Source organism: Pygocentrus nattereri, chromosome 10 (genome assembly GCF_015220715.1).
Source record: "Pygocentrus nattereri isolate fPygNat1 chromosome 10, fPygNat1.pri, whole genome shotgun sequence".
In the NCBI taxonomy this organism is placed as follows: Eukaryota; Metazoa; Chordata; class Actinopteri; order Characiformes; family Serrasalmidae; genus Pygocentrus; species Pygocentrus nattereri.
Genome location: NC_051220.1, coordinates 4699334 through 4726497, shown reverse-complemented (window position 1 = coordinate 4726497; position 27164 = coordinate 4699334). Strand labels below are relative to the sequence as shown.

Below are 27164 nucleotides of genomic sequence, written 5' to 3'. Positions count from 1 at the left end.
TTGCGGAATGTGTGTATTGGACACCACAAGCTGAACCTGAGCGGGATGAGTGAACGTTTACCATCAGCGGAGACTTAAAAGTAAAACAAAGCTCTCTTTAAATTTGTATCTCATGTTGCTGTGGGTAACTGGAGCCTGGAGAAACAAACAGGCATTGTCTGGGGTATGGCGTTAGTGTGTTCCCATGAGCAACAGGCTGTCTGTTCTGATGTTTGTGATGTCAGAAGACATAGGATCCATCCTACAACTCATCACGCTGGGGTGTGTTTCTCCAAGAACCGGTCAGGCCAATGTCACCTGGGAGCAGCGAGAAGGAGGGAAAGGGAGGGGGGAAGAGAGCTGTTGATTTTTGTGTGTATTTACATGGTAGTTCAAGTGATTATTCAGCTTATCTGCAGTATCTGTATTGGCTTCTGAGTGAACCTTCAAAAAGCCACTCAAGTCTTCAGTCTCTGTAAACATATACAGACACACATAAGGGATCTGCCTTCCAACTAATATTTGGTACATAGAATGGGAAAAAAAACACAAAAAACTGACAAAAAAATGGTACTTTGGCCAAAAGCTGGAGCTGGAGACTTACTGTATTAGGTGATAGCTCTGGTGTTAAGAGGATAAAGAACAGCAATAGCACAAAAAGTCTGTAGCAAGTAAAGGAATACATTTAAAAACATGTTTGAAAAATAAAAAGTAGTAAAAAAATTCAGAAGTTCTCCTGTTGGATGCAAGAGCTGCCTCTTCAGATGAACAGCCAACTTTAGAATACTGGATGCAGACGAAGACTTACATACCAGGTCTATTCTCCTCCTACATGACAACACGTTAGTTCGTCAGAGAAATATATTCCCACTGTTTCTGAACCTAGATAAGCTAACATCAGCCAGACTAGACAGCGTAGTTAGCAATTAAGCCACACCTGTGTTTTAGCACAATACACATATTGATTTACAGGTAGATTACGATAGATGGATGGATGGATGGATGGATGGATGGATGGATGGATGGATAGATAGATAGATAGATAGATAGATAGATAGATAGATAGATAGATAGATAGATACGTCTTTATCCTGAAGGGGAAATTGCAGTGTTTCAGTAGAAAGACAGCACATAAACCTACACATACTATGCAGAAAATAAAAAATAGAACTAAAAATAGACATAAGTATCATACTACAAATAAAGTATATCTATTTGCATATTTACCTGGCATATAACACAGATTTGTTGTATTTACATGACAGCAGGCAGTGAGTGGTATGAGGTAAACTAAAATCACAATTGATTAAAGACATTATTAGACAAAAACTAGGAATTGCAGCAATATTACAGTGTAAACTGAATAGTGAAAGTATTATTACAGTAGTAGTTATGATATATAGCACAATGTGTATTAAATATGAACAATATGTAATATTTTAGTGTCCTGATAAAACATAAAAATTCCATTATATGTGTATATTTGCTGAACTGGAGCAAGCGCCTAAACAGTCATTTTAGGAGTCAAATTCCTCAAACTGTTAATTGAGTACTCAAGTACCTGTGTACAGCCCCAACATACCAGCAAACACACTTACTGGTGCAAAATCCAGCTTAAAAAGACACACATTACGCAGCCATACTGTGAAAACATGCAGAATGAGGCTTGGAGTTGTCATGTTAAAATAAAAAAGACGCTGTCTGAAAGGCAGCATATCACTGCTGTCAGAAGAAAATCTTGTATCTCCAAAATAGTAACTTTACAGGAGAAGGAAAAAACCTACTTTACTTTCAATGTAAATCAATGTAACCAGAATTTTTACAAGTAATTTTGGCTAATTTCTTTTAGGCCATTCATCAGAAAATTTACAAACAATGTAAAGAGTAACAGGTACTTTCAAATCATGTCAAAAACTGAAAAATGCCAAAAATGGAGGTACAAGGTTTTCTTCCGACAGCAACGATATGCTACTCCAAAATGTGTAAATATCTGTGTGTTAATGGTGTTTTCATAGATGTGCAGGTTACCCCCTACATCATTACACACCCTCGCCTCTGAACTTCATGCTAGTAGTAATATGGTTGATCAGGGATGGATGGAAGCTTCTCTGGCCCACAGAACATGACTTCCATTATTTATACAAAAAATATGAAAGGTGGACTCGTCAGACTTTCCACTGTGCATCAGTCCATTTCAGATGAGCTCAAGTCCAAAGAATTCAGAAGCATTTTTGGGGTTGTATTACCGAAAATTGGTAAGTCTGAGGTCTGCTTTGTTGTCAAGGCAACTTCAGTTAAGACTGAAGTCAGGACAGAAGCCATTACAGAACAGTTCTTAAGTCTATAATCTTATTTCTAGATCACAAAACAGTATGACAGGAACATCCTGAGATGCCAAAAGATCCTAACTCTTAACTTTAAGATAAACCCCAGTGTGTCTTAACTTCTGTTTAACCGTCTGTTTCTACTGTTTTATGCAGCACAGTTCACTATAACCAGCATAATGATGCTACATTTATCTACACTGAATACGTTGCTTTGACTTGTGAGTTTTTTTTTCTAACAGCGTTTTAAAAGCCCCAGATGAAGCCCCGATGTTGAGGAGACCCCAGGGAAGACCCAGGACACGTTGGAGGGATTATATCTCTTGACTGTCTCTTGATTGTCTTTAGGAACGCCTTAGAGGAGGTGGCGGGGGAGAGGGAGGCCTGGGCATCTTTGCTTAGGCTGCTGCCACCGCGACCAAGACCTGGATAAGCGGTTGAGGATGGATGGATGGATGAATGGATGGATGGAAGGATGGATGGAGATAAGAAAAGATGCTGTAAGTTAAGAAAAGATTTGCTTCTGTAATACAAATATGTGAAAAATCTTATCTTGACCTGTCAGCTCTTAACTTAATAAAAAGAGATAGGAGTTTTCTCTAATACGGCCCTTGGACTCTGTAACATTAATTCACTGTGTATAGTACAGTCATAACTACGGACTTTGTTTACTGACCAGTTTTTCAAAGTGTTCCCGAGCTCATGTGCTGATATCCACCACAGAAACATGCCGATTATTAACTCAGTTTAATCTCAGGGCTTGAAAGTCAGGGACATTTTTTTCTAGTTTTCAGCCTTGCTGTTTACACATAGATTCCTCTAGATTCCCTTAATCTTTTGATTATACACTGTCGAAGATAAAACAACAAAAATCTTTAACCTGTTGCAAAGTTTGCTGATGTATTTTCGGCAAAGAGACGAGCCTTGATCCATCTTCGATCTTTAAGAGGTTTAAGATGTTTTTTTGAACATTTCAAAATGATCCTAGCCTAAAATTTCCTGGAATGTGTTGTAGGCATCAGTTTCAGAATGAGAGCATATTTACAAAAACAGCAAACACAACAAACTAAATAAAGCAAATACAGAAATGTAAATGAATGACAAAGAGGTATGCTAGTAAAGCAAAAAAAATGCAAGCTCTGTAAGAGGAAGCAGAGAACAGTATGAGATGTGTGTAGAACATTTCAGTGCAAGGAACCTGATGAAGAGTTGAAAGAAAAGGCAAGTGTTTGAAAGAATTTCCAAAAAAGTGATGCATCTCATACAAAGACGCACAAAAAGGTGGACAGGTGTCATGATGACTACTAGCACGTTAATAGGCTCTTTTCCTGAAGCATGTGTGCTGGATATTAACGTGCAGTTGTCTTTACTGGGTGTAGGTTTGTTCTGTTGTTATTCACACTGGAACTGACGACATCTTAAGTTCAGAGACTTTAGCTAAGACGTAAGCTGACTGTAACTTGGCAATCACTGACCCGCCGACTGACCCAATTCAGTGGTGTGGAATCTTTCAATAGGCTTTTTTTTGCTAAATCTTGGTTTACGGACTGTTACTTCTCAAGACAACACTGATGTAGTTGGGATGGGGCTACAGTTTTGAATTGAGACATAGTTCGTCCTAATTTAAAACACTTTAAATTGAGAGACTCTGAATAAAAAGCTGTATATCGTCCCAACACCAAGTGTGCTCCCAGCTAAAACTGGAATGTTATGTGAGAGTGTGTATTATTCCTGCTACACATGTTGGCTTTAAAAGTGCTCTAAATTGCTCACCAACCAGTAATACTAGGGCCAGATATATGAAAGCTTTGTTTGGTCACTATCCTCTTGGGCTCTAGATGCTGGATACCTCTTCCAGAAGTTTCTCCAATTCTGACTACGGTAACTAAATGAGGAAGATTTTGCACTTTTATGTGAAGCAGCATTGTGGAGCTAACCTCGCAAATCTCCTGGAAAAATCAGTACTGGAGTCTGCAGACAGGATGATTAGCTTAAATCTGGATTTACTGAACAGTAAGTCAGAAGGTTTTGACTGTATGTGATTTGTTCATGGACCATTTTTTTGTTTTCTCTGTTTAGATTAAGAGGCCCTAATTAGTCCCACAATGGGGAAATTTCACCTTTGCATTTAACAAATCCATGAAGTGAAACACCACATACACTCTAGTGAGCACACACACACTAGGGGGCAGTGAGCACACTTGCTCGGATCAGTGGGCAGCCAATCCGCAGTGCCTGGGGAGCAGCTGGGGGTTAGGTGTCTTGCTCAAGGACACCACAGTCATGTACTGTTGGCTCTGGGGATGGAACCGGCGAACTTCCGGTCACAAGGCTGGTTCCCTAACCTACAGCCCACGACTTCCCTAGTCATTAAGCCATGTTTAATTACAGTGCTTTACTTGGATGTGCTCCGCCAAGATTTACTTATAAGCATAACCCACAAGCACACAGTCCAGGCATGGGTGCTGCTACCTTCAATGATGAGGGGATCATTGATAACACACACTTTGATAAAACACAGGTCTTTTGAACTGCTGGTTATAAATGTTACCATCTCAGCGACTGCCAAGACACAAAAACTTTGTTACTATATTGTAGCATCAGCGAAGAAGGCATCCCAGAGTCTGCACTTTCGGCCTTGAGATGACGAGACTCCACTAGTGCCTCTCGGGTGAGGCCTTTTAACACACATTTTTAATCTAACTTTAGACTTCAGGCATAGAAGTTTAGACAACTGCCTATGTATTTCCATTTCATAAGGGCGGGGACACTAGTGATGTAAACAACTGAATTGGATATGACTGATTAATAGTAATAATTAATGTAAATATTATTAAATATTATGAATATAATTAATTATAATATTAAATATTATATTTGATATATTGAATTTAATATTGTAACAAATTATGAAACCATTTTAAAGCATTCGTGGTTAGTTAAACTTTTTAAATCATTGATAAATGAACAAGTACGCTCCTTTTTATCTTTTATCGTTTGATAGTTTAATGTGAGAGTCCACTCATACTGGCACAGTAACATAGAATGGAAGACTAGGTTTAAGACACAGGCTACGTTCACAGGTTGAAGTGGGACAAATCAGATTTTTTGCCCTAATGTGACTCAGATCTGGTGTTTTCAGGGCTGTGTGGACACAAATCTGATCTTTTCAAATCCGACCTGAACCACTTTCACATGTGGTTCTAGATCAGATATGTATCCGATTCATGGACATGTGACCTTAATGCGATGTTCAGATCAGAATTCATGTGCCTTTTTTCCACTGCGCGTTTCATCATTCAGCGTTACCATGGTAACAGCGCCGAACAGACGTTAAAGCCTGTAAATGGTGGAAAAGCAGCTCATCTCACCTTTTTCTCCTTCGTCTGGCTCTAATAACGAAGCTGAGAGCTGATCAGAGTTAATGATCTTCTCAGCGAAGCTCATTCTGCTCGTTAGTTTGTGCTGACGTCACGTGACGTTCATTTCAGGACGCCAGTTTGTTCACGTTAAAGACGGATTTGAAACACTTACCTAAATGAGCGTTAACCATCATGTCAATGAGTGGAAGTACGAGGTAAAGGTCTGAAAAAGAGGATGGTGAGTGTAAATGTTGTAATCAACTATAGATATTATGATTTCTTTTTCTTGAAAAACTAAGGCAGCCTGGCTATTGCCAAAAAAACACTTTCTCTCCTTTTTCCACAAACTTGCTGGGGTCAACAAGGCACGAACAGAAGGGTTCACTGGGATTACACATTACCTTACCAGATTTTATGAGATGGTCAAGTGAATATACGAGCCTGTAACTAATAGAGTAAGTGAACTTCTGAGCTGGTCAGTTAAATATTAACATCATACCCTCCATCCTTCAGAAGACAGGTTCCTTCAACTTGAGGGACACACCTTGCTACAGCGCACTAGCACATGCGTACACAGTCTGCTTTACTATCACTGCATAAACTCGTTAGCATGTTCCAAAGGGGTGGAAACAGTGACAAGAGAAGGTGTGGAGGAGGAGAGGAACCTGCTTTAAAAAGAACCCTAGCTCACCTGCACACTCATTTACAGGCAAGCAGTCACATTGATTTGCATCAACACCAGGACAAAGAAACACAGACGCACATACACAGGCTTTACTTGTTATTAGGATTATGGCCTCCTCAGTGTCTGGTAATGGGCTACCCACTGGCTGCAATGTGTTCACCACCCTGCCTGATATTCTCTTCATACCGGAGTTCGTAAGTAAAGATCCACAACATCCAATGAATTAAAGCTGTATCAGGGCCATGGAAACTGGCCAACAAATGAAATGATTAAATGCTTATTGACTCACTGCTTGGATCAGAGAAAATATTGGAGATCACACTTGAGTGGACATGGAGGACTGGGAAGCTGGATGAGTGCATGGCTTAAAAAGGGCTTTATCCTATAGTACTCAACAAGTTAGTGAAAATTCTAAATATGATTAAAAAGTCTTTACAAGGTTCACCTTTAAGTGTCTGTATTACTGTCCAGTACAGCTTAACTCTAAACTTTACCTGCTTCCATAGTCAGTGACAGATCTATATCTAAAAGTGCTATTGTATATATATGTGTTCATGGCTGTGTATCAAGGATATTTCTGGAGAGAAACTGTACTTGTCACATTGTTTCAATATAGGTAAAGTTAAGCTGGGACATTTTGATGAAAGAACCAGTGATAGTCTACTAGATAGTACTAAATCAGGGCTGTCAGACTAATGGTGTAATATTTTAACATCTTTCAATATGACTCCAAGTCAAGTTGCACTTACTACTACTAGACAATCCAATGACATGAATGGTTAAAAACCTTCATATATTTACTGCCTGTAAGCTGGTTTCACCTCATTGCCTATGTCTAAGACTGTACAAACATGACTACAATCATTAGATTTTTATCTAAAGAGATAATAATACGTGTATTGCATCTAAAAGTTAAACATAATTCTTAACCATCAGTTGGAATTTTTAGAGTTTTTATAGAAACACCACTTCGAAAACATTTTTGGTGTTTTTTTTTTTAAGATACTCACAGATGCTTAAATATTACACATTGCTAACTGAAACTTGATATTACTGGAATTTCAAGTTGGGTTGGGTTCTGACTCTGACTTCAACGGTTTGCTACGTCTGTACTTGTAGTCTTTCTTCCAGACTTCATGTTTTTTGCCACTTTTTAAAATGGTTTGATGAAATATTTATGAAATATTTCACTTTTTTTATCTTGCTACTTTTTCTTCAACTTTTTTAAGTGAAAAGCTGGCTTTTCTCTCCTCTGCTCATGTGTTGTCTCTGAATCAACAGTATTTAGAAATTTTAAAAAAAAAACTGCTTTATCTTAGGATTTTGTCCTAAATTACTAAAAGATCAGTGTGCAGACAGTGGGCTCAGATTTGGTGGCAGTGTTAAAGAAAACATTTCCTCAAAATTTATAAGTACTTGATGGGTGGCAACATAATTATTCCGTGTAATATATAACCCAAAATACTCTAAGTGAAAACCTTAAAATTAAATTTTTTGTTCAATAGTTTATAGACAAAAACAGTTAAATGTTATCAATTGAGCTCAAACTACTGGGCCATGCTACAACAAACAAAATCTATATTACAATTCACAACAATTGATCACACTATAGCTGGGCAAATGTATAATAGCATATTTGAAGTCCAAGTTGTAATCTATGAGATTAAAATTATTTGACTCTGCATGTTCTTTTATAAAACATATTCAATAAAGACATGTTGACTAGCACAGCAGTGAGCAATATATGAAAAAGTCCATTTCCTACAACACACCATTTGTGAAGGTGGGTAGTGCCATCCTTTCCATTGTTTCATGTTACATTGCACACAGTGAGGCAACTGGGCATGTTAAGCACTGAGACAAAGTTGGCTGTCAAAGTGACGTTCACATGGAATTTTAAGTACATGCCCCGAAACAGAAACAAGCTCTTTCTTAAATACCTCTTTAAACATTAAGAGATATTTAAGAAGGTTAGCAACTGTGTATGTTTGACCCCTAACTGTGCAATTTAACTAATTTGCATTATGCAAACTATTCAAATTACCTTTACAAATTTGAGTTCCAGATGCTTCCATATATGTATCCGGATATCTTGTGTTTTCTCTTTTGTCTGTAGGATTCAGCAAGCAAGTTTGTGTATTCAGCATGTTGATTTAACATTAATTGCACTCTTACAGATATTCGGCGGGTTGGTTTGGACACTGGTCGCTTCCACCTATGTGGAACCTGCAAATCCTCAAGGATGGGTGATGTTTGTGTCCGTCTTCTGCTTCGTCTTCACCACCCTGTGGTTCTTCATTTTCCTCTGTGGGGCGAACCAGGGCAGCATTTGGCCTGGCCTGGTAATTAAATTTAAACCAAATAGAAAGACAAATTAAATTAAACCAAATATAAAGACAGGACTCTAAAACTCTAGTGACATTTGGCCTCAGGTCTGTATATATTTAAGGATGTCTTTAATGAATGTGATTCAGTATACAAAATAGTTACTAATTCTTTTAAGCGACAAATTAAATGGGCAGTGATGGGGCCTTTAAAGACTAAAAACATTACAGAGGTATTTGGTAGGACTGAGGATAAAAAGTTTGCTTTCATAATGGTCAATGTTTACATCTGACACGACAAAGGTGGTTCTATTAAAGTAATGGTTCTGCCAAAATGGCAAAAATGTACAAAAATCAGCCAAAATTTAAATCTGACTCTTAAATCTGATTTAAATCTGGAGTACTAAGTTTGCTTCTTTAATTTTGCACTGGAGCTACAAGGCTAGTAATGGAAAATTACTGTTATCAGTTACAAATGTGCAAACTCCCCACACTTGTGTCAAACCATATTAAGTAATCTCAAGCAAGCTTTATTATTCAACTATATCAAAAAACTTGATTATGTGGATTCTGACACTGTACTAAAACATTTTAGACTATATTTTGGCTGACTGACTTCATTCGGGTGTGTAAATTCTGCAAATCTGTATTTTAACAGAACCAACACTTCAAGTCAGTCAAAAGGAATTCAGAGTGGAAAAGAAAAGTTTCTGTCCAGCATAACATGCAGATTAAGTTGTAGATATTAGAAAATGTGAATCGTCCACAAGATCAGTTACAGATAATTAGCTGAAGGGCACTGGAACACTGAAATATGAAAGATCATCTCCTTCTCCTGCTCTTTTCCAGGACGTTGCATATCATTTCATCGCAGTGGTCTTCTATTTGAGCGCTTCAGTAGTGTTGGCTTACATCACAATCATCCTTGGAATGGGTGCTAGTGCAAGTCCCATTATTTTCAAGGTCTATCAAGAGGACATCTCTGCTGTGGTGAGAAATACTTCCATTTCAGATCCTGTACACCATTACATAACGCTGCTGTTGGAAGAAAACCTCATGTCTGCATTTTGGATGTAATCTTTTTGTACGTTTTTGGCATAATCTGAAAATATCTGCTACCCTTCACATTGTCTGTAAGTTTCATGATGAATGGACCAAAAGAAATTACCCAAAATGACTTGGAAAAAAGTCTGGTTCCACTGATTTGCATTAAAAGTAAAGTATGTTTTTTTCTTTCTCCTGTAAAGTTACAATTTGGGAGATACAAGGTTTTCTTCCGACAACAGCGATAAGAAACATGCAAGTGGAATGTAGATGAGAACAAGCTGAATTCAATGCAGTGACCTCACTCAGTGGCCTGGGTTGACTGCACATATGCATATATGTTGTTTACCTGCATGCTTCCTTGCTGTATGTCTAGGTGATGGCTCACGTGGTCACACTGCTGTACTTCATCCATGCTATCCTATCTGCTCTTCGATGGAAATCCTCCTGAAGCTGCTAAAGCACCAAACCAGCCAGCAGGCCATATGAAAGAACATGAAAGAAGATGATGTGGCAACAATCTCCAGCTCCCGAAAGACAATCTGGCCACCACCCCATCTCAATACCATACAGTCCCCTCAAACATAAACTGGAAACTGTGTCCATGTCAGGGATGGCCCTGCAAAACCCCATCTGAAAGGCTGACTCATCCTGCCAACCATTCCCGTCACTTTAACTGGTCCCTCAAGTACCACCCCATCAATAAATAAACCAACACAGCTGATAATTTACTGAAACCAAAATTGAGAATCAGATGGTTGAGCTGACCCATATAAAATTCCTGGACCTTCTCAGACGTCTATGTTCGATGTTTTCCCCATGCAGCATTTCTAGGTCTATTATGAGTTGATGGAGTTTCTTTTGGCCCAGTGTCATTTCGTTAAAGGCCTGTAAATATGTCTTGACTTTATATTTCAACTTTGACTAGAACTGTGTGAAAAATGATATGTATTCGGTAGAAACCACTGGTGTTTTGTATGTTCAATCTGGAGGATTATGTAATAAATAAAAATATTTTATACATTTATTTGACCTTATTTGAAAAATTTGGCTTGAAAATTGTATTTTTTTCAACAGGATAATTATATCAATAATAATAGTAATTTCTATTTCTAAATATAATTTCTAAAAGCGCTACTGAAATAAACATTGCGTCAAAGCCTGACTCATCTGAGTAGGCAAAGAATTCCAAATTAAATAGTATTGTAAATAGGAGTATAATATATATAGGTAGAGGCCTCAAATATTCTGTTGTTACTCCCGTTGGGATGAAGCAATCGTAACCAAAAAAATACGCTACATACTTCACGTATGTGTAAGTGATTGCATTACATGCGATGCTGGATGTGATCTTAGTTTTCTGCCGGACACAGGAAGGGCTATGGGGGTACGCACCTGAAAGTAGTTACCTCGTCCTTCCAATGCAGACCACTATGCTTCTATTTTGTATTAATTTCTCTTTCAAGGCAAAAAATCCCTACATATAATATTTTCAAAAACAAGTGAGTGAAGTCCATCTGATAGTCATCTAAACATGAGCATTAATTGAAGGATTAAGACTAAAATCTGAAATTTTGTACAAAGGCCTTAACATTGTTAACCTGCAGCCATGCAAAGTGGCTCATTCCATTTCAACCATTTCAAACAATGTAACCACCACTGCCCACATATTGCCATACTTCCTTTACATTGGCATGGATGTTATGTGGTACATCCACTAGAGGACAGTCCAAGTAAAAAGTTCCTGACAACGATTAACATGGAGTGGAGGAAGTCGTAATAGCGCACCGGCTATGAAAGGATGAAAGAGGCACCAGTGTAGACTGTGACGGTCTCTGTTAAATACTCTGTGACATGAAGGAAGGAGAATTCTTTTCAATAATATGATTATAGAAGATGCCATCGTCTCCCACGGCTACTGGTGGTACTGCTCCGTTTTGTCCATCTGTAAGCTTCCAGAGAACGTGTACAAATACGGACTAAACAAACAGAACGCTCCATTCATATATGTATTTAACGCTGAGCATAAATCAGCCTTAAGAAGGACAATCGTTGGTGATATTAGTGCAGCTGTATTGCTTAGAATTTAGAACCATTTTGGCAACCATGTTTCCACACTGTGAAATTAGACCGCCACATCTAACCCATCCGTGCAGTGAAACACCCACATTCATGCACACTACTGAACACACACACTAGGGGGCAGTGAGCACACTTGCCCAGAGCAGTGGGCGGCCCTGTCCACGGCACCCAGGGCTGCCAGTCATGGACTGTCAGCCAAGGGGATCAAACCGGCAACCTTCTGGTCACAGGGCTCGGTCCCTAACCTCCAGCCCACGACTGCCCCCTTAGAGTAACTGCGTCTGAGGAAGGTGGGCTTTGTAGTGTAACTAGTGGTTAGAAGTGTCTAACAGTGTCACATGTAGGATTACCACTGGCCTAGGCATTTCATGATGTCTGTTCAAGTGCCTGTTTAAAAAAAAATGTTTTTCATGTCTTGCTAGTAATGTGAGAAGCTCCTTGAGTTCAAATAAAAAAAGATATCTATATCTAACTATGCAGCTTTCTTTACACACACACACACACACACAACAAGACAAATATATATAAGACGATTATATGACTGTGCTCTTGGAGTTTGTTAAATGCTGAAGAAAAAGATTTTCTGGTCTGATGAGACAAAAAATATACGTTTTGGCCAGAAGAGCAAGCATTACACCTGGTGAAAAACAGGCACTGCACATCACCTGGCTGTTACCATTCTAACAGTGAAACATGGTGGTGGCAGCATCATATTATGTGGGTGCTAGGCAGGGAAAGGAAGAATGGTAAGAATTGAAGGGCAGATGAATGCAGCCAAACACAGGAGCATCCTTGAAAAAGGATGTATGCACTGGGACAACAGTTTACCTTTCAACACAGCAATAACCCAAAGCATACCGCCAGAACAACACTGAAATGTCTTCGGAGCAGGTCTATGAATGTCTTTGAGTGGCCCCGCCAAACCCCACTAAACATTTGTGAAGAGAACTGAAGATGGCAGTTCACAGACACTTACCACCCAATATTAGAAGTGACCGGTTTTCACTTGAAGTGCTAGAAGCCCATCAGAGCATATCTACAAAGAATCAGAGTGAGAATTAAAGTCCCTCACAGGTATTTTTTTAAATATGTAAAAAAATGTTTGATTTATTTTTATTTCAGTTACCTTCCCCAAAAAACAACATTAAAAGGAATGTTTTATATGTTTTTTCCCCTGTCGCCTTTTAGCATTCTGCTGTGTGAGTGTGGACCCCGCCATTACATTTATAACAGATTGACAGCATCTGTTATATACGTAACTGCCCAGTTAGTCAGTACAACACAGGCTGGAAATCAAATTGAATCACTGCCGCCTTACTCTATTTTCAGCTATACGTGAAGGGGGAGATTCTGAACAAGAACTTGGAAATCACAGCCTTGTAGCAGCTCCTCAGCAGTGCTGTTTGGGGTCAGATTTATGTTTTGAAGGTTTTGCATTTCAACTCTATTGCCAACAGGAAACTGAAGTCTTCTTCTTACTCCGCAGTTTCTTATTCAAATTTTCAGTTACAGTTACATTCTGATGCCCGAGGCTTTTTGTTCTTTTCTTGTTCCACCTTACAATGTTGCAGCAGTTACATTCTGGAACCTAAAGCTACCTATTTTTCCATTCCACTGTAAATAGTGTAGTAGTTTCATTCTGGTGCCTGAAGCGTTTTATTTGAATTTTCCCGTTCCACCTTAAATGCTGCAGCAGTTACAGCATGGCACCTCAGACTTCTTATCTGAATTTTCCCGTTCCACCTTAAATGCTGCAGCAGTTACAGCATGGCACCTCAGATTCTTATTTGAATTTTTCTGTTCCACCTTAAATGCTGCAGCAGTTACAGCCTGGCACCTCAGACTTCTTATTTGAATTTTCCCATTCCACCTTAAATGCTGGAGCAGTTACAGCATGGCACCTCAGACTTCTTATTTGAATTTTCCCATTCCACCTTAAATGCTGCAGCAGTTACAGCCTGGCACCTCAGACTTCTTATTTGAATTTTTCTGTTCCACCTTAAATGGTGCAGCAGTTATTTTGTGCCTCAGGCTTCTTATTAAAATTCTCTCATTCCACCTCAAATGGTGCAGTAGTAACAATGCCTCAGTGACTTCTGAAGGTAATCAGTTGCACCAGAACTTTTTGGGGCTTCACAGCAAAGGGGGTGAATACATATGCACATGCCAAATTTCATTTTTTATATATATATATATATATATTTTTTTTTTTTTTCTCATTTCACTTCACCAACTTAGACTATTTTGTACAGATGCATCACAGACAATTCAGATTAAAAAAACATTGAAATACAGGATGTAATGTAACACAATAGGCAAAAAGCCAAGGGGGGTGAATACTTTCGCAAGGCACTGTAGTAATGGTTCTGCCTCTTACATCCAAAAACTGAGTATCGGTAAATGCCTGCATCTCCTAGCAGCTATAACGCTACTAATGCTGTGCAATGCTGAGCTTGTATACATGGAGAATCTGCTGATTTCACAGTTCATAAATATGCAATACGAGGCAGCTTATGATTTGCTATAGTCAGTTAGTATTATCTGTGATGTGAGGATCACACCAAATAAAAAGTCATTCCTAAACGGTGATTAGGAGGCATTATACAAAAAAGTTGAAAATATAGTGATCACTCTAAGCTCTGCAGTGCCTTAAGCCGACGTATGAAGACCAGCACATACTCACTGCTAACACTGTGAGTAAGGAAGAAAAATACTGTGCTGGGGCTTCAAATCAGAGATTGCCATGAGGATGGAGCAGATAGCACTATCACTATTGCATCAGTACAATATTCTCCCAACACTGCGCTTTTATATCCATCTTAAACAAAATGGGCTGCCTATAATCTTATAGCATACTGTTTACCTTAGGTTACAAGCTTTGGGGGTAACAATGCATTTCATCACTTCAGTGCTACCCACTTTCCTCATTCCTGAGAGTGCAGGCAGTTTTACTCCCCATGGAAGGATTGGGATCTTATCTTATAGAGCTGCAAAAATTCTTTTTTAAAACCTCTGAAAAATGCAAAACATTTTTGAGGATAAATATTGCATTATATAGGTATAACAAAGGCAGCCCACCGAATTTCACCACACCACACCCTGGCCAGCATGGTCTCGGTTTTCACGGGTTCTAGAAAGTAGCCATGCGCAGGGCACTATTATTGACAGGGTGTGTCCAGCAAGGGAGAGCCTTGCGGAGTCAGAGCAGGTTTTTCAGGTCGCTTCATGCGCACACTGAAAAGACGCACTTGCAGCTCCGTTAGCTTCACTCCGGCAGCGCATAGCGGACGGAGCAAACATGGCAGCGGCAACAGTACAGACAATGGGGAGCCTGCCTAGCGGGCTTGGGATATGCACTACAGTCCCAGACATCTTCTACTTGCCTGAGCTGGTGAGATAACAGAACTTGTGTGCGGAATAGTTGAAGGGGGAGGGCTTTTTGTGTATTGGAGAGATAAACATTGTTTTTGTGTTTGGAATAAAGTATTTTGGTAAACTTTAGGAGGTTAATTATTTTTGGGTAATTTTTAAATTGGTCTCTATGTTACATTTTTCTAAATTTCCTCTTTACTTAAGACCACTGTTCCTCCTTTTCCTCACAGTACGCAAGCTTCTTTTCTTTTATCACTTTTTTGGTCTGTGGTAAAGTGACCTTGGGTTTCGAAATGCTAAAGTTTTATTATTATGAATATTCCTAACCCGTTAAACTAGGAAAGGCACCACAGAAGTAACAGTGTACTCTAGAAATACAATATTGTTACTGTTACCATTAAACCTCTAAACTGCCTATTATTCTTATTATTAGGCTTATTATTCAGGCATTTTTTTGGTAACTATGTCCTTAAAAAGTGTGGGTTTATACAATTATTAATATTATAGTTTCTTAACATGCTTTTCACAGTTTGAAATCGTAATCTTAATGAAATCTGGTATGATCATCTATAAGAAAAGACTAATTACAAAAATCAAAATAATACTTGTAAAAGAGAGAGGTCGTTTTTATAAGTGACGTTATAATACCCCAAGGACATTCCACTTTTTTGCTATGCCTCACTTTCTATTCACATGAATCCAGCAATTCAGAATTGATCAACTGCTGATTATGCTGGGTGTAAGACTGAGCAAAACTGTGTCCGGCATTAAGCACTGACCAAATAGCTTGGGCAGACCATGAAGAGCTGGTGAGTCTCGCATGGTTAGTCCAGGTGATTTGACCCCACCGGTCTCAGCCCGTCGCCTCCACAGCAGGTGCTTTTCACACTCAGGTTAATGAGATGGGTAAGAGGGACTGGAAAAAAAGAATACACAGTTTACACAACACAGCTGTTTATTACCTATACCATAGTAAATGTTTACTATGCAGTTATTCATCTTAAAGCTTACCTAGTAACTGCTAAAAAAGTATTTAATGAAATATGAATGTTATTTTTTGTTCTACTGTAATGTAACAGTCTAATGTTGCGGTTTAAATGACCGCTTTGTAGTTTCACTGTGTGCCGGAATAACCTGTATTTATTTTGCTGATAGTACGCTCAGGGCATGTATCAGTATCCAAGCATCTGATCTGCAAGGTGAGAGAGAGAGAGAGAGAGAGAGAGAGAGAGAGAGAGTGTCACAGAGTCAGAGAGTGAGACATCATGTAAAAAATATAAGCTGAAATGACAGAAAGTATCTGCTGCAGTTTAAAATCCAGAGAGGAGAAGCACTGTCTGAACAGGTTATATCGAAGCAGACAGAGTTCATGTTGAAAATACATTAAGAAATATAATGGAACCAACTGGAAATCAGATCTCTCGATATGACAGCTGTCATTTCCAATGTTTTCTTTTAAAAGAGCATCCACTGACTCATCTCATCATAAAAATTCAATATGTTGAGATTCAAATAATACACACAACACAAAGTTTGAACTGTGTTCAAATAGTCTGTTTTGTGTGCATACAGTGCAGTAGTGGACAGCGACTCTGCTACATTTTGAGAAATCTGTGGTTCCTTTTGGTTTCTGTGTGTATAAAAACTAACATGTCAAAACTGTAAATAAATGTGAGCGTGCAAAAAAAAGGAACAATGCCAAGTAAGTGTACAGATGGATTTGGGACTGTATTCCACAGGCACACAACAAAAATAAACAACTTTTCATTACTTATGGGGAAAAAAAGTAAGCTAAAGAAGCAAAGAACAAATAGTAATGCTTCAAATCTCATTATAATAACATACATTAAAGTAAAAGGGAAAGGTTTTAAAAATCTTTGCATAATTAAATCCTTGAGATGTAAACAAAGTCTTTCAGAATGAATGCAATTCATTTTTTCATGAATTGATGCAAAATGACTCACTGTAAAGAAACTTACAGACTCAGATTTCTTTGCAGTGGTTGGGATCAGAACCAGGGGTCATGTTCATGCAATACAAATGAAGCCTTTGTCTTTGCGTTCCAAAGCGACCAGTGAACCTACACGTGTTATACGTAATATTAATAATGCAAAACAGAAGTAAAAGAATGGTCTGCAAGTACTTCTTCGCCATAAATCTATTCAAAAACCCAGTTTACATCAGACTGTAACAACCTCAAAGCTGTTGTAACAGTGTCCCAGGCATCAGGTAACACATTCATAAAGATAACTTTCTGTCACACAGCATTTAGAGGCACTAAATTCTTCAAATATTTGGTTCAATTCATCACCACTGTGAACAATTCTGACTTTTAGGAAGTTTCTTAGAAAGGCACATTCACAACAAACCTCTTTAAATAATTTTACCCCTTGAGCTATGTGGCCATGTTGAAACATGATGGAATTCCCTGTTTTCCTTCTCCTATTTGGTTGCAGTTTTAGAGTTTCAAGGTTTTGTTAAGAGAGTGATAAAAATATATATTGGTAAGTGGGCAGATGAGTAATTGTGTGGCTTGGACTCCATACAGAAGGTCACAACCCATCTACAGTACATGTGAACCGACTCATTTTAGCGTGGTTTAATAAGCTGTGTAAATTTTCCAAGTAGTTGTGTGAGAGGGGTTTGGTTGTTTGGTGATCAGTTAAATGTCAGTTCAACCTACTAGTGGATGGGATAAGCCTGCAGACTGTATACTGCCAGTCGAAAGTTATGAGACTTTTAAAAATAAATTCTTAAATTGTAATAAATCAGCAAGTCTTCTTTGTCAGTTTGCAATAACATGTTAAATACAAAGCTGTTGGGATGCTGAATTATCTCTGAAAGAACTCAAAAACTCTAGAAGCTAGGAGGAAATTCTGGATTTTTCCTTGGCTAAAATATTTTTAATTTGTGCATTAATAGTTAGATATTTTCAAAGTATTAGTAAACAGCTGTTATGTTACCAAAACTGCAGTTAATGTGTGGAATTAATGCTTATGTCTTGTAGATATTCGGTGGCCTGGTGTGGATCTTGGTGGCCTCCACTCACGTGACGCCGGACAACCCACAGGGCTGGGTGATGTTTGTGTCCGTTTTCTGCTTTGTCATGACTTTACTTTGGCTCATCATCTTTGCCTGCGGAGGACACAAAAATAGAAGCGGCTGGGCCACAGCGGTGAGCAACAGTCTGTATGATTGTGTGTTTTTGTGTTTACTGGCAGCTTAATGAATGAGTAATAGCGTATGTGAATAGTAGACTTAATTAATCTGTGCAAATATATTCTGTGCACCATTCTACTCTGACAGAAAATAATTATGTGAGTCTATACAACAAATTTCAATAATAAATTTATGTTCACTGCCTTTCAAAAAGTACAATTTTGTAACATGAAGTGAAACTGTTCGAATAAAGTTCGATATTCACTGTTACTTTTCAATTAAAGCAAGACACTACAAGCGGAAATGGTGATTTTGTTTCAACCAATTTTAGATTGTTGATTATACAGCATCTATAACATGTCTTCTCTTCAAGTGTAGCCATAAATTCAGTCAGTCTGTATCTAGTTCCTCCATATTTTCCAAAAGTTCCAAAGGGGCCTAGCTCTGACAAACACTAGCACAATCACATCATGTCATATATTATTGAAAAGCTTGTTTCTTTAATATACTTTCCAAATATTTCCTTTGTACAAACAGTGCAGGCTAAGATCTCCCTGGAGATCCGAAGTTGCATTCATGAAACTGTACATGTTAATTTTATTAGTGCATTGTTCGTAGCTGGACTCATGTCAGATGTTGTACTACAAAATGACATGAATCGTTTTAGAATAACAGTGTATAAAGTCTTCTTGATTACACAATAAACCAATGAGATTTCAATAATCTGGTTGGTAAAATTCTTTCTCATAAAATAAGTGAATTTTGTTTTTAAAAGTTAGCCAATGTATACATATTTACCTAAACAACTGAAATCTAAACATCTAATTTTCACATCTGAGTTTTTGCAAAACATCCAGTACAAACAATACTTGTAAGAATATCATTAATATGATATCTTTTCTTTTTAAAAATGACCGTTTTCACCTTTACTCTCTCACCTTAACTGCAAAAAATACCAGCAAAGGTTTTTAAAAACATGAAACAGCTCTTTGCTGATACTGTACTTTACATTCAGCTCACTGGCTATGTGTGTGTGGTTTTAATGCATTACTCATAAATATTAATAGTTCTTGTTTGAGTCAAACTAGTGATGTTTGTGTGTGTGTGCATGTGTATGTACAGGATTTTGTGTATCACCTGCTAGCGGCCCTGTTCTACCTCAGTGCCTCTGTCCCCCTCGCCACAGTAACACTGAACATCAGAAACAGCACTACACTGGCAAGTGACGTCAGCTTCAGATACTATCAAATCGACATTGCAGCAGTGGTGAGCATCTGAAATAAAGCATTTTTTTAATGTCCTATTTACTATCTGACACCTCTGAAACAGCACAAGACACACATATTAGAATCATTTTATAGATTTAGGTACAAATGAATTGGTTTTATATTACTGAAAGCCTTTGAACAGTACTGCATCTACTTTGAATCTAATTTGAATGGTACGCTTAGTTTGACTGTGGCTAAAGCACTATGAACCACTGTAGAATCATCCCATACACTCACCGTCCACATTATTTGAAACACCTACCACTGTATAATGCCTGCCCCCTCCATCCCAATCACTGGTCAAATTCTGCATCACTGAGAGAGGTCTACCACCCAGAAATATCCGGCTAAGAGCAACCCCTTAAATAGCACACTAGAAAAGTGGATAGGCATATCAAATTGGGGACCTTCCAGGCCAAAGACCTGCCAATGTTAGCGTTGACCTTCCTTTAACGCTCTGAATTCAGTTATGAAGGCCAGTCTTTGGGACAGCAGTTAAAAAATGAACATGGCATAACGTGATCAGTGAGGAAGAGATCTACATCAGCAATCCTACTGCACATAGACATATATTACACAAACGACTAACCATTAAAAAGCACTATTAGTAGCTAGACTGATCCCACACCCAAGAGGTCCCACATTTAATTTCTTGTCCTCTATTGCTCCAGTGCAGTGGATCCCAAACTGTGGTATGTGTAAACCCAGGGTACATCGAAAGATATTGGGGTGTAAGTCAAAGAAACTGACATAATCTTCATTTGATTTCATTCAGCCAGCCAGCCACACAGTTACAAAGGTATTTCCCTGAGGCAAGAGACAAACAGCTTCCAGGACATCTTAAACCCAAGCTCTAATAGTTCAGTAAATTACTCGTATTATATAAGGTTGTATTAATGAAGAAACTGTTTCACTCCAGATTCTTCTGAGCGCCGCTAACAACAGTTGAGTTAATTCAATTTATCGTGCACTGCTGTGTGTGGGCACGAAGCAAGAATCCTTTACTATCTATTGTTAAGACCGAGTTAGTTACTTGACTTATTTTGACTTTTTTCAGACATGTTTAAGTCCACAATTCTTGTGAGTTATTAGTTTGTGGCCACTGTAATGATGTTAGCTATTGTGACATATGTGAGTTGGTTACGGTTAGCAGTTCATTTTACAGCTGCAGACACTCTCTCTCATACACATCTGTGCCCTCCAGGCCTCTGACAGAAACACCAGAGTGACCCACACTAATAAAAACATCTCTTACATTATTTAAGTACTATTCTTTCTAAGCTAAATAAAAATGTTTATCTACACTGTCAAAAGAGGTAGTGTATATGTACGCACCAAGGTATAAATAATGTAAATATAACCTCAAAGGTACAGTAATGGTCTTCAGGCTCAATTATGTGCCTTTCATACCCTTGAGGGCAACACCCCAGTTACAGGTTAGCATCTTTTTTTTTGAGAGTGTACATCTGGTATGTTGTGTCATTTTATTAAAAACACAAAATAATATATATTGAGGTGGACTGATTTACATTATTTAGCTGACGCTCTTATCCAGAGCGACTTATAAATTGATGATTTTACACAGGCAGTCCAAGGCAGTGTTAGGAGTCTTGCCCAAGGACTCTTATTGGTATAGTGTAGGGTGCTTAGCCAGGTGGGGATTGAACCTCAGTCTACAGCATAGAAGGCAGCGGTGCTACCCACGCCACTATACACAATTTTTACAAGTCATAATATCTGACATATGCATCATGACACTATACATAGTACAGAGCAAGCATGCAGCAGCAAATTTAACGTCTCAGGTGGTACAAGACTGTAAAAAGTTTGGGAACCATTGCTCTTGTGAGTGTCCTACAGCGTGCAAAGTCCTTCAGTGTTTTTGTTCTATGATTAAAGAAGACAGTTACAGAATCTGTCCTTTATTACAGATGACACTGGTTTGATACGGCTTTAATGATGGATGGCTAAGCTAAAAGATATGCAACTTTCAGTAGGTTATGTTATCCACACTAATACTGAGAAAATGAGCAGGGGGAAATCTGAATCAACTGAAATGAAGTACAACACACTGGAATGGAACTGCAATATACGTTTGAGGTGTTTCTTTTATTTTATGAGAGACAGAATGGGCTCCAGATTAAAGAAATAAACCACCACATGAGGCCAGATTAATCCATCATGTAAATTACTAACCAATATTTTGTGTGGTTTTTGTCCCTTAGGAAGCCAGCATACTTCAGGCCATTTAGTGGTTCGCTGTTTGAAATATTGGTTTAGAAGTATAAATGTAGAATAGAATTTAGAACCATTTGTCACTGTGTTTGCACACTAGGGGGCAGCCCTATCCACGGCGCCTGGGGAGCGATTGAGGGGTTAGATGCCTTGCTCAAGGGCACTTCATTCACGGACTGTCAGCTGAAGGGATCGAACCAGCAACCTTCCGGTCACAGGGACGGTTCCCTAACCTCCAGCCCCTTTCACGACCGCCCCCAAAATGTAATCACAAAACTATGTCTACACAGCAAAATACAAACTGTAGATAAGATAATCTAGCTAGGTTAGCGAGGCTACTGGTTGCACTGTATTCCGTACAGTTTTTCGGCACTTTCCGCGTTTCCGTAGTTCTTACGGAAATACCCGAAGTCAAATGATGTGTAATGATTGGTTGGACTAGGCAAAATCTGCCTAGCAACAATGCTGCATTTTGATTGGTCAGATTTGGGCCAATACTTTTAAAGAACGTCATCTGTCACCGGTTTGTATCGTCAGTATTCCGCACACCAGCTCCCACAGAAGGAGCGGTTTGCCGTACAGCGTTTTCCCTCCATTTTATTTGACGTTTTATGAAATCTAATTGTATAAAAATCGACATGAACTGATTAAACTGATTATAAAATTTCATTAATGTAAACTACATGTGCAATAAATGAGGCGACCATGCAAAAAAAAAGCCCAGTAAAGTGAGTCGGTGTGAAGCTGCTGCGGTCACTAGGCTGACGGTGTAAACTCAGATCTGCAGCTCAGTACTAAACAAGCTGTGTTTCATGGTTATAATCCACTGTTTAATGTTCGTTTAATGGTTAAACATGATGTTTAAACGAGCCAAAATGCGTTTTAACTGGACGTGAAAGTTTTCCCCACCCTATTCACATTCGCATCACATTTCCCCAGCCGCCCTGTTCGGATCGTGCCGATTTGATGTCCAAACCCAGCTTAGATGGTCTTGCCAACCGATTTGATGGGAAAAAAGGATATATGACCGTGTCTCAGATGTATCGTTGATAAATGTCAGGAAAGTGTTTTTTATTAGACAAACAATAAAACCTGCAAGTGTACGTAATATGGTGCTGCTACCGTTTACAGCACCAAACGTAATGCTGACACACTAAATTAGACAAGAAGACACATTACCATCTTATTTACTACTTATAATCCCAGATTTACTCACTTGTAGACCACCTTTGCGTCAAAATGTAAAGAGAAATAACAGGCATTACCGTCAGTTTAACCTGCCTCACTCTGGAGCAACGCCAGGAGAGAAGGCTAATGCTAACTCAGACTGACTGAACTGTCACGTAAAGTGAGCGTTTTGAGGCCAATACGAATAAACATGAGCTGAATCTGATTATCCCAACTACGCACATTCTTAAAAAAGGGTTTTTATCAGCCTAATAATTATAACAACACAAAGAAATAAACCGCTCTCCTCACCTGTAACAGGGCAAACAGCCGTTGGATGTGGGCTCGAGCTGTTTCCGTTGAGTTTTGAATTTGAGCGTAATTGAGCGCGTGTTGAGTGCCCGAGATGAAACCACCTAAACTCACCTTCAGCAGCCTTAGGATAAAGCCCTGTAAACTCTACTGAGCCTATATGCATTTTATCCGCGTCTTATGATATAATGAATTAGTTTGGCCGCTCTCATCAAGATACACTATATTGCCAGAAGTGTTCGCTCGTGACATCCCATTCTTAATCCATAGGGTTTAATATGTTGTCGGCCCACCCTTTGCAGCTATAACAGCTTCAACAGGAGTGTGTTTACAGGAATTTCTGACTGTTCTTCCTGAAGCGCATTTGTGAGGTCAGACACTGATGTTGGACGAGAAGGCCTGGCTCGCAGTCTCCGCTCTAATTCATCTCAAATGTGTTCTATCGGGTTGAGGTCAGGACTCTGTGCAGGCCAGTCAAGTTCTTCCTCACCAAACTGGCTCATACGTGTTTTTATGGACCTGCTTTGTGCACTGGTATGCAGTCATGTTGGAGCAGGAAGGGGCCGTCCACAAACTGTTCCCACAAAGGTGGGAGCATGAAATTGTCCAAAATCTCTTGCGGCTGAAGCATTAAGAGTTCCTTTCACCGGAACTAAGGGGCCGAGCCCAAATCCTGAAAAAGAATCCCACACCATGATCCCCCCTCCACCAAACTGTACGCTTGGCACAATGCAGTCAGACAAGTTCTCCTGGCAACCGCCAAACCCAGACTCATCCATCGGACTGCCAGATGGAGAAGTGTGGTTGGTCACTCCAGAGAACACGTCACCACTGCTCTAGAGTCCAGTGGCGGCGCTTTACACCACTGCATTCGACGCTTTGCATTGTGCTTGGTGATGTAAGGCTTGGATGCAGCTGCTCGACCATGGAAACCCTTTCCATGAAGCTCTCTACGCTGTTCTTCAGCTGATCTGAAGGCCAGATGAAGTTTGGGTCTGTAGTGATTGAAAGTTGGTGACCTCTGCCCACTATGCGTCATTTTACGTGGCCGACCACTTCATGGCTGAGTTGCTGTTGTTCCCAATCGCTTCCACTTTGTTATAATGCCACTGACAGTTGACTGTGGAATATTTAGTAGTGAGGAAATTTCACGACTGGACTTGTTACACAGGAGACGTCCGATCACAGTACAACACAGGAATTCACTGAGCTCCTGAGAGCGACCGATTCCTTCACTAATGTCTGTAGAAGCAGTCTGCAGGTCTAGGTGCTTGGTTTTGTACATCTGAATTAAATTATTTGGATGGGTGAGTGAATATTTTTGGTAATATAGTGTATCTGTGTAATGGTGAGGAATGAGCTGCTGGACATGCTTTTCCTCTGCATGGTTTTACAATTTTACATTTTTCAGAAAGGCCTGCGATATTTTTCAGAACATTTTCAACATTCCCATTAATGGTAAAGACAAAATGGGCCATTAATAATAATCGCCATCATAAATGCCGCCTATGGCAAAGTGGACGGTGCATGCATAGAACTACTAGAGTCCATGAAGGCCCACTTTTACTGCCTTGTGACTGGAAGGTTGCTGGTTTGATCCCCTGAGCTGACAGTACGTGTCTGAAGTGCCCTTGAGCAAGACACCTAACCCCCAACTGCTCCCTGGGCGCCATGGATAGGGCTGCCCACCGCTCTGGGCAAGTGTGCTCAGTTGCCACTGGTGTGTATGTGGTGTTTCACTGCATGGATGAGTTAAATGGGGAGGTGAAATTTCCCTGTTGTGGGACTAATAAGGGTCACTTGAGTTACTACATGTATTATTTTACAGCCTTCATATATTAATCCATGCCAATGCCTTATTATTATATAATCACCATGTCGTAGGAGCTCCATATTAAAGGAATAGCTTGGCCTTAAATCTAATTTACCCAATAAAGTTAATCAACCAACACGTGTTTGAAGTGTGCTTCTTTAGTTTGCTTGCGAGGGTGTGATGATGTTTGCATGCGGTTTGTACGATGCTGACTGGGCGGGTATAAGCTTCTGTTACTTGTTAGCTACATTAGCCTCGCAGCTCTACTAGAAAACCAAATATGCAAACAAGATTCAAGAGTTTTATTGTCATGCACAGCAGAACAGGCAGTTATACTGTACAATGAAATTCTTACTTTGCTGTTCCTCCATTCACCAAATATAATCTAAAAAAAGAAAATATAAGAATAACTCTAAAAACAGTAGTAAAAAGTAAAAGTAAAAATGTACAGTATGAAAGTTAAATAAATAAAATTAAAGTTACACGTGCGTATGTGCAAATGTGCAAATATGTAGAACAGCTGTTCATAAGTGCATTAAGTAATAGATGTAAACAGTAAACAATATTGTTCTGTGCAGTAATAGGTGTAAACAGTAAACAATATTGTTCTGTGCAGTAATAGATGTAAACAGTAAACAATATTGTTCTGTGCAGTAATAGATGTAAACAGTATTGTTCTTACAGCAGCAGTACAGTGTAGGTAAGGTGCAGTTATTGAGTGCAAGGTTAAACCAGTTCAGAATGGGAGGGGGAAGAGGTAGTAAGTGAAACTAATCTAATACATGTGGAAATTGTGTAAATGCGATTTTTGGCTGACTTTGAATGGAATAAATACGTGTTAGAGCAACAAAAGCACCAGCGTCCAGCGCTGTTCTTCTCTGGAACCACTCGTTTCCACTCTAACATCAGCCTTTTCCTTTGTGCTTTTGCAGGTTTTCTCCTATGTGACCAGCCTGCTGTACTTCATTCACTGCATACTGTCTGCCATCCGGTGGAAAAACTTCTGAGCACTGCAAAAAAGAGTGGACAAACAATTTGCAGAGAAAAACAAAACAAAACACAACTATACTGCGAGGGAGAGGACCAGACACAGACGCAGAGAGAAAGAAAAGCAAGAAAGGGTTATTCCTGAGGGGTCAACTCCTCCTCTCTCCTGCCACTGCCCAGATTTGTAGTTTAGTCATGTCTGTTACTCCAATCAGAGATGTACTCTAGAAGAACATGATTATTATAATAATTTTCCACTTTCGAATGAGCTTTTCTCCTGTAAATTTGTGCAAATCAACGCTTTTTAAATTTCCAGTTTTTGTAATACGGAAGGTGGGCAGTGGAGACCGAAGTGGCGGGCAGGAAATTCATTTGTATCTTAAAGAAATCAACTTTTTTGTATGTTCGCGGTATCACGCACTGGAGTATGAGGAACATGTTTTAATAAAAGCTGTGTAAACTTCAGGAGGGTGTGTGCTTTGTGTGTTTTGTAGATACTTGCAACAAAGGTCAGATGTATGATTAAGCCTTAGAAGGTGCCGACATTTGTTGACGTTGAAGCCAGCAGAAAGAAGCCGAAGGTGCATATGGGCATGCTTCTACTTCCAGAATGAAAGGAAAGTCCCATACAAATGGTTAAAAACATTTCATTTTTTGTTTTTAGCCATTAGCTCCACTCACATTCATTCAGGACTTGATAACGACAACAAATGTTATCTCGATGAAACACTGCTATGTCGTGATAGTGAAAGAACGTGAGAAAACAACATGGGTTTTGCTGTGACATGTACATAAACATAAGATCTTGAGAAAACAAATAAAAAAATAACAGAAAAAAAATCAAATTAATCAAAATACATGAAATTCATGGCCCTTTGGGGCTTCTCTAGAGAGCAATACATTAAGCTGTTTTTACCTTAACCATCTAATATTTGAATGTAGCTTCAGTGACTGATGTGTTTTGCTCGATCAATGCTACAAGTACCGAGTTCCAAATGTGACATGATGATTATTTTTTAAAAACTGAGTGGTCACAAATTAACATATTAAG

The 27164-nt window shown here is 39.0% G+C and overlaps 2 protein-coding genes across 2 annotated transcripts; both read left to right on the top strand.

Annotated features, from left to right (window-relative positions):
- The first annotated feature begins 6342 nt into the window (after nucleotides 1-6342).
- On the top strand, nucleotides 6343-10449 carry LOC108430196 (myelin and lymphocyte protein-like). Its single transcript, XM_017702528.2, has 4 exons — nucleotides 6343-6544; nucleotides 8528-8692; nucleotides 9524-9664; nucleotides 10095-10449. The coding sequence occupies exons 1-4, from the start codon at nucleotides 6458-6460 to the stop codon at nucleotides 10167-10169; spliced, it is 468 nt and encodes a 155-aa protein (XP_017558017.1). The 5' UTR covers nucleotides 6343-6457; the 3' UTR covers nucleotides 10170-10449.
- Nucleotides 10450-15025: 4576 nt separating this feature from the next.
- Nucleotides 15026-26578, top strand: malb (mal, T cell differentiation protein b). The gene is made up of 4 exons (XM_017702529.2): nucleotides 15026-15191; nucleotides 18180-18347; nucleotides 19454-19597; nucleotides 26059-26578. Exons 1-4 carry the CDS (start codon nucleotides 15099-15101, stop codon nucleotides 26131-26133), a joined length of 480 nt encoding a protein of 159 aa, XP_017558018.1. The 5' UTR covers nucleotides 15026-15098; the 3' UTR covers nucleotides 26134-26578.
- Nucleotides 26579-27164: the final 586 nt, after the last annotated feature.

Coding starts and splice junctions, on each gene's coding strand:
- LOC108430196 (XM_017702528.2), top strand. CDS start 6,458: ATGGCCTCCTCAGTGTCTGGTAATGGGCTACCCACTGGCTGCAATGTG. Junction 6,545..8,527: donor TTCTCTTCATACCGGAGTTC/GTAAGTAAAGAT, acceptor GCACTCTTACAG/ATATTCGGCGGGTTGGTTTG. Junction 9,665..10,094: donor AAGAGGACATCTCTGCTGTG/GTGAGAAATACT, acceptor CTGTATGTCTAG/GTGATGGCTCACGTGGTCAC.
- malb (XM_017702529.2), top strand. CDS start 15,099: ATGGCAGCGGCAACAGTACAGACAATGGGGAGCCTGCCTAGCGGGCTT. Junction 18,348..19,453: donor GAAGCGGCTGGGCCACAGCG/GTGAGCAACAGT, acceptor GTGTATGTACAG/GATTTTGTGTATCACCTGCT. Junction 19,598..26,058: donor AAATCGACATTGCAGCAGTG/GTGAGCATCTGA, acceptor GTGCTTTTGCAG/GTTTTCTCCTATGTGACCAG.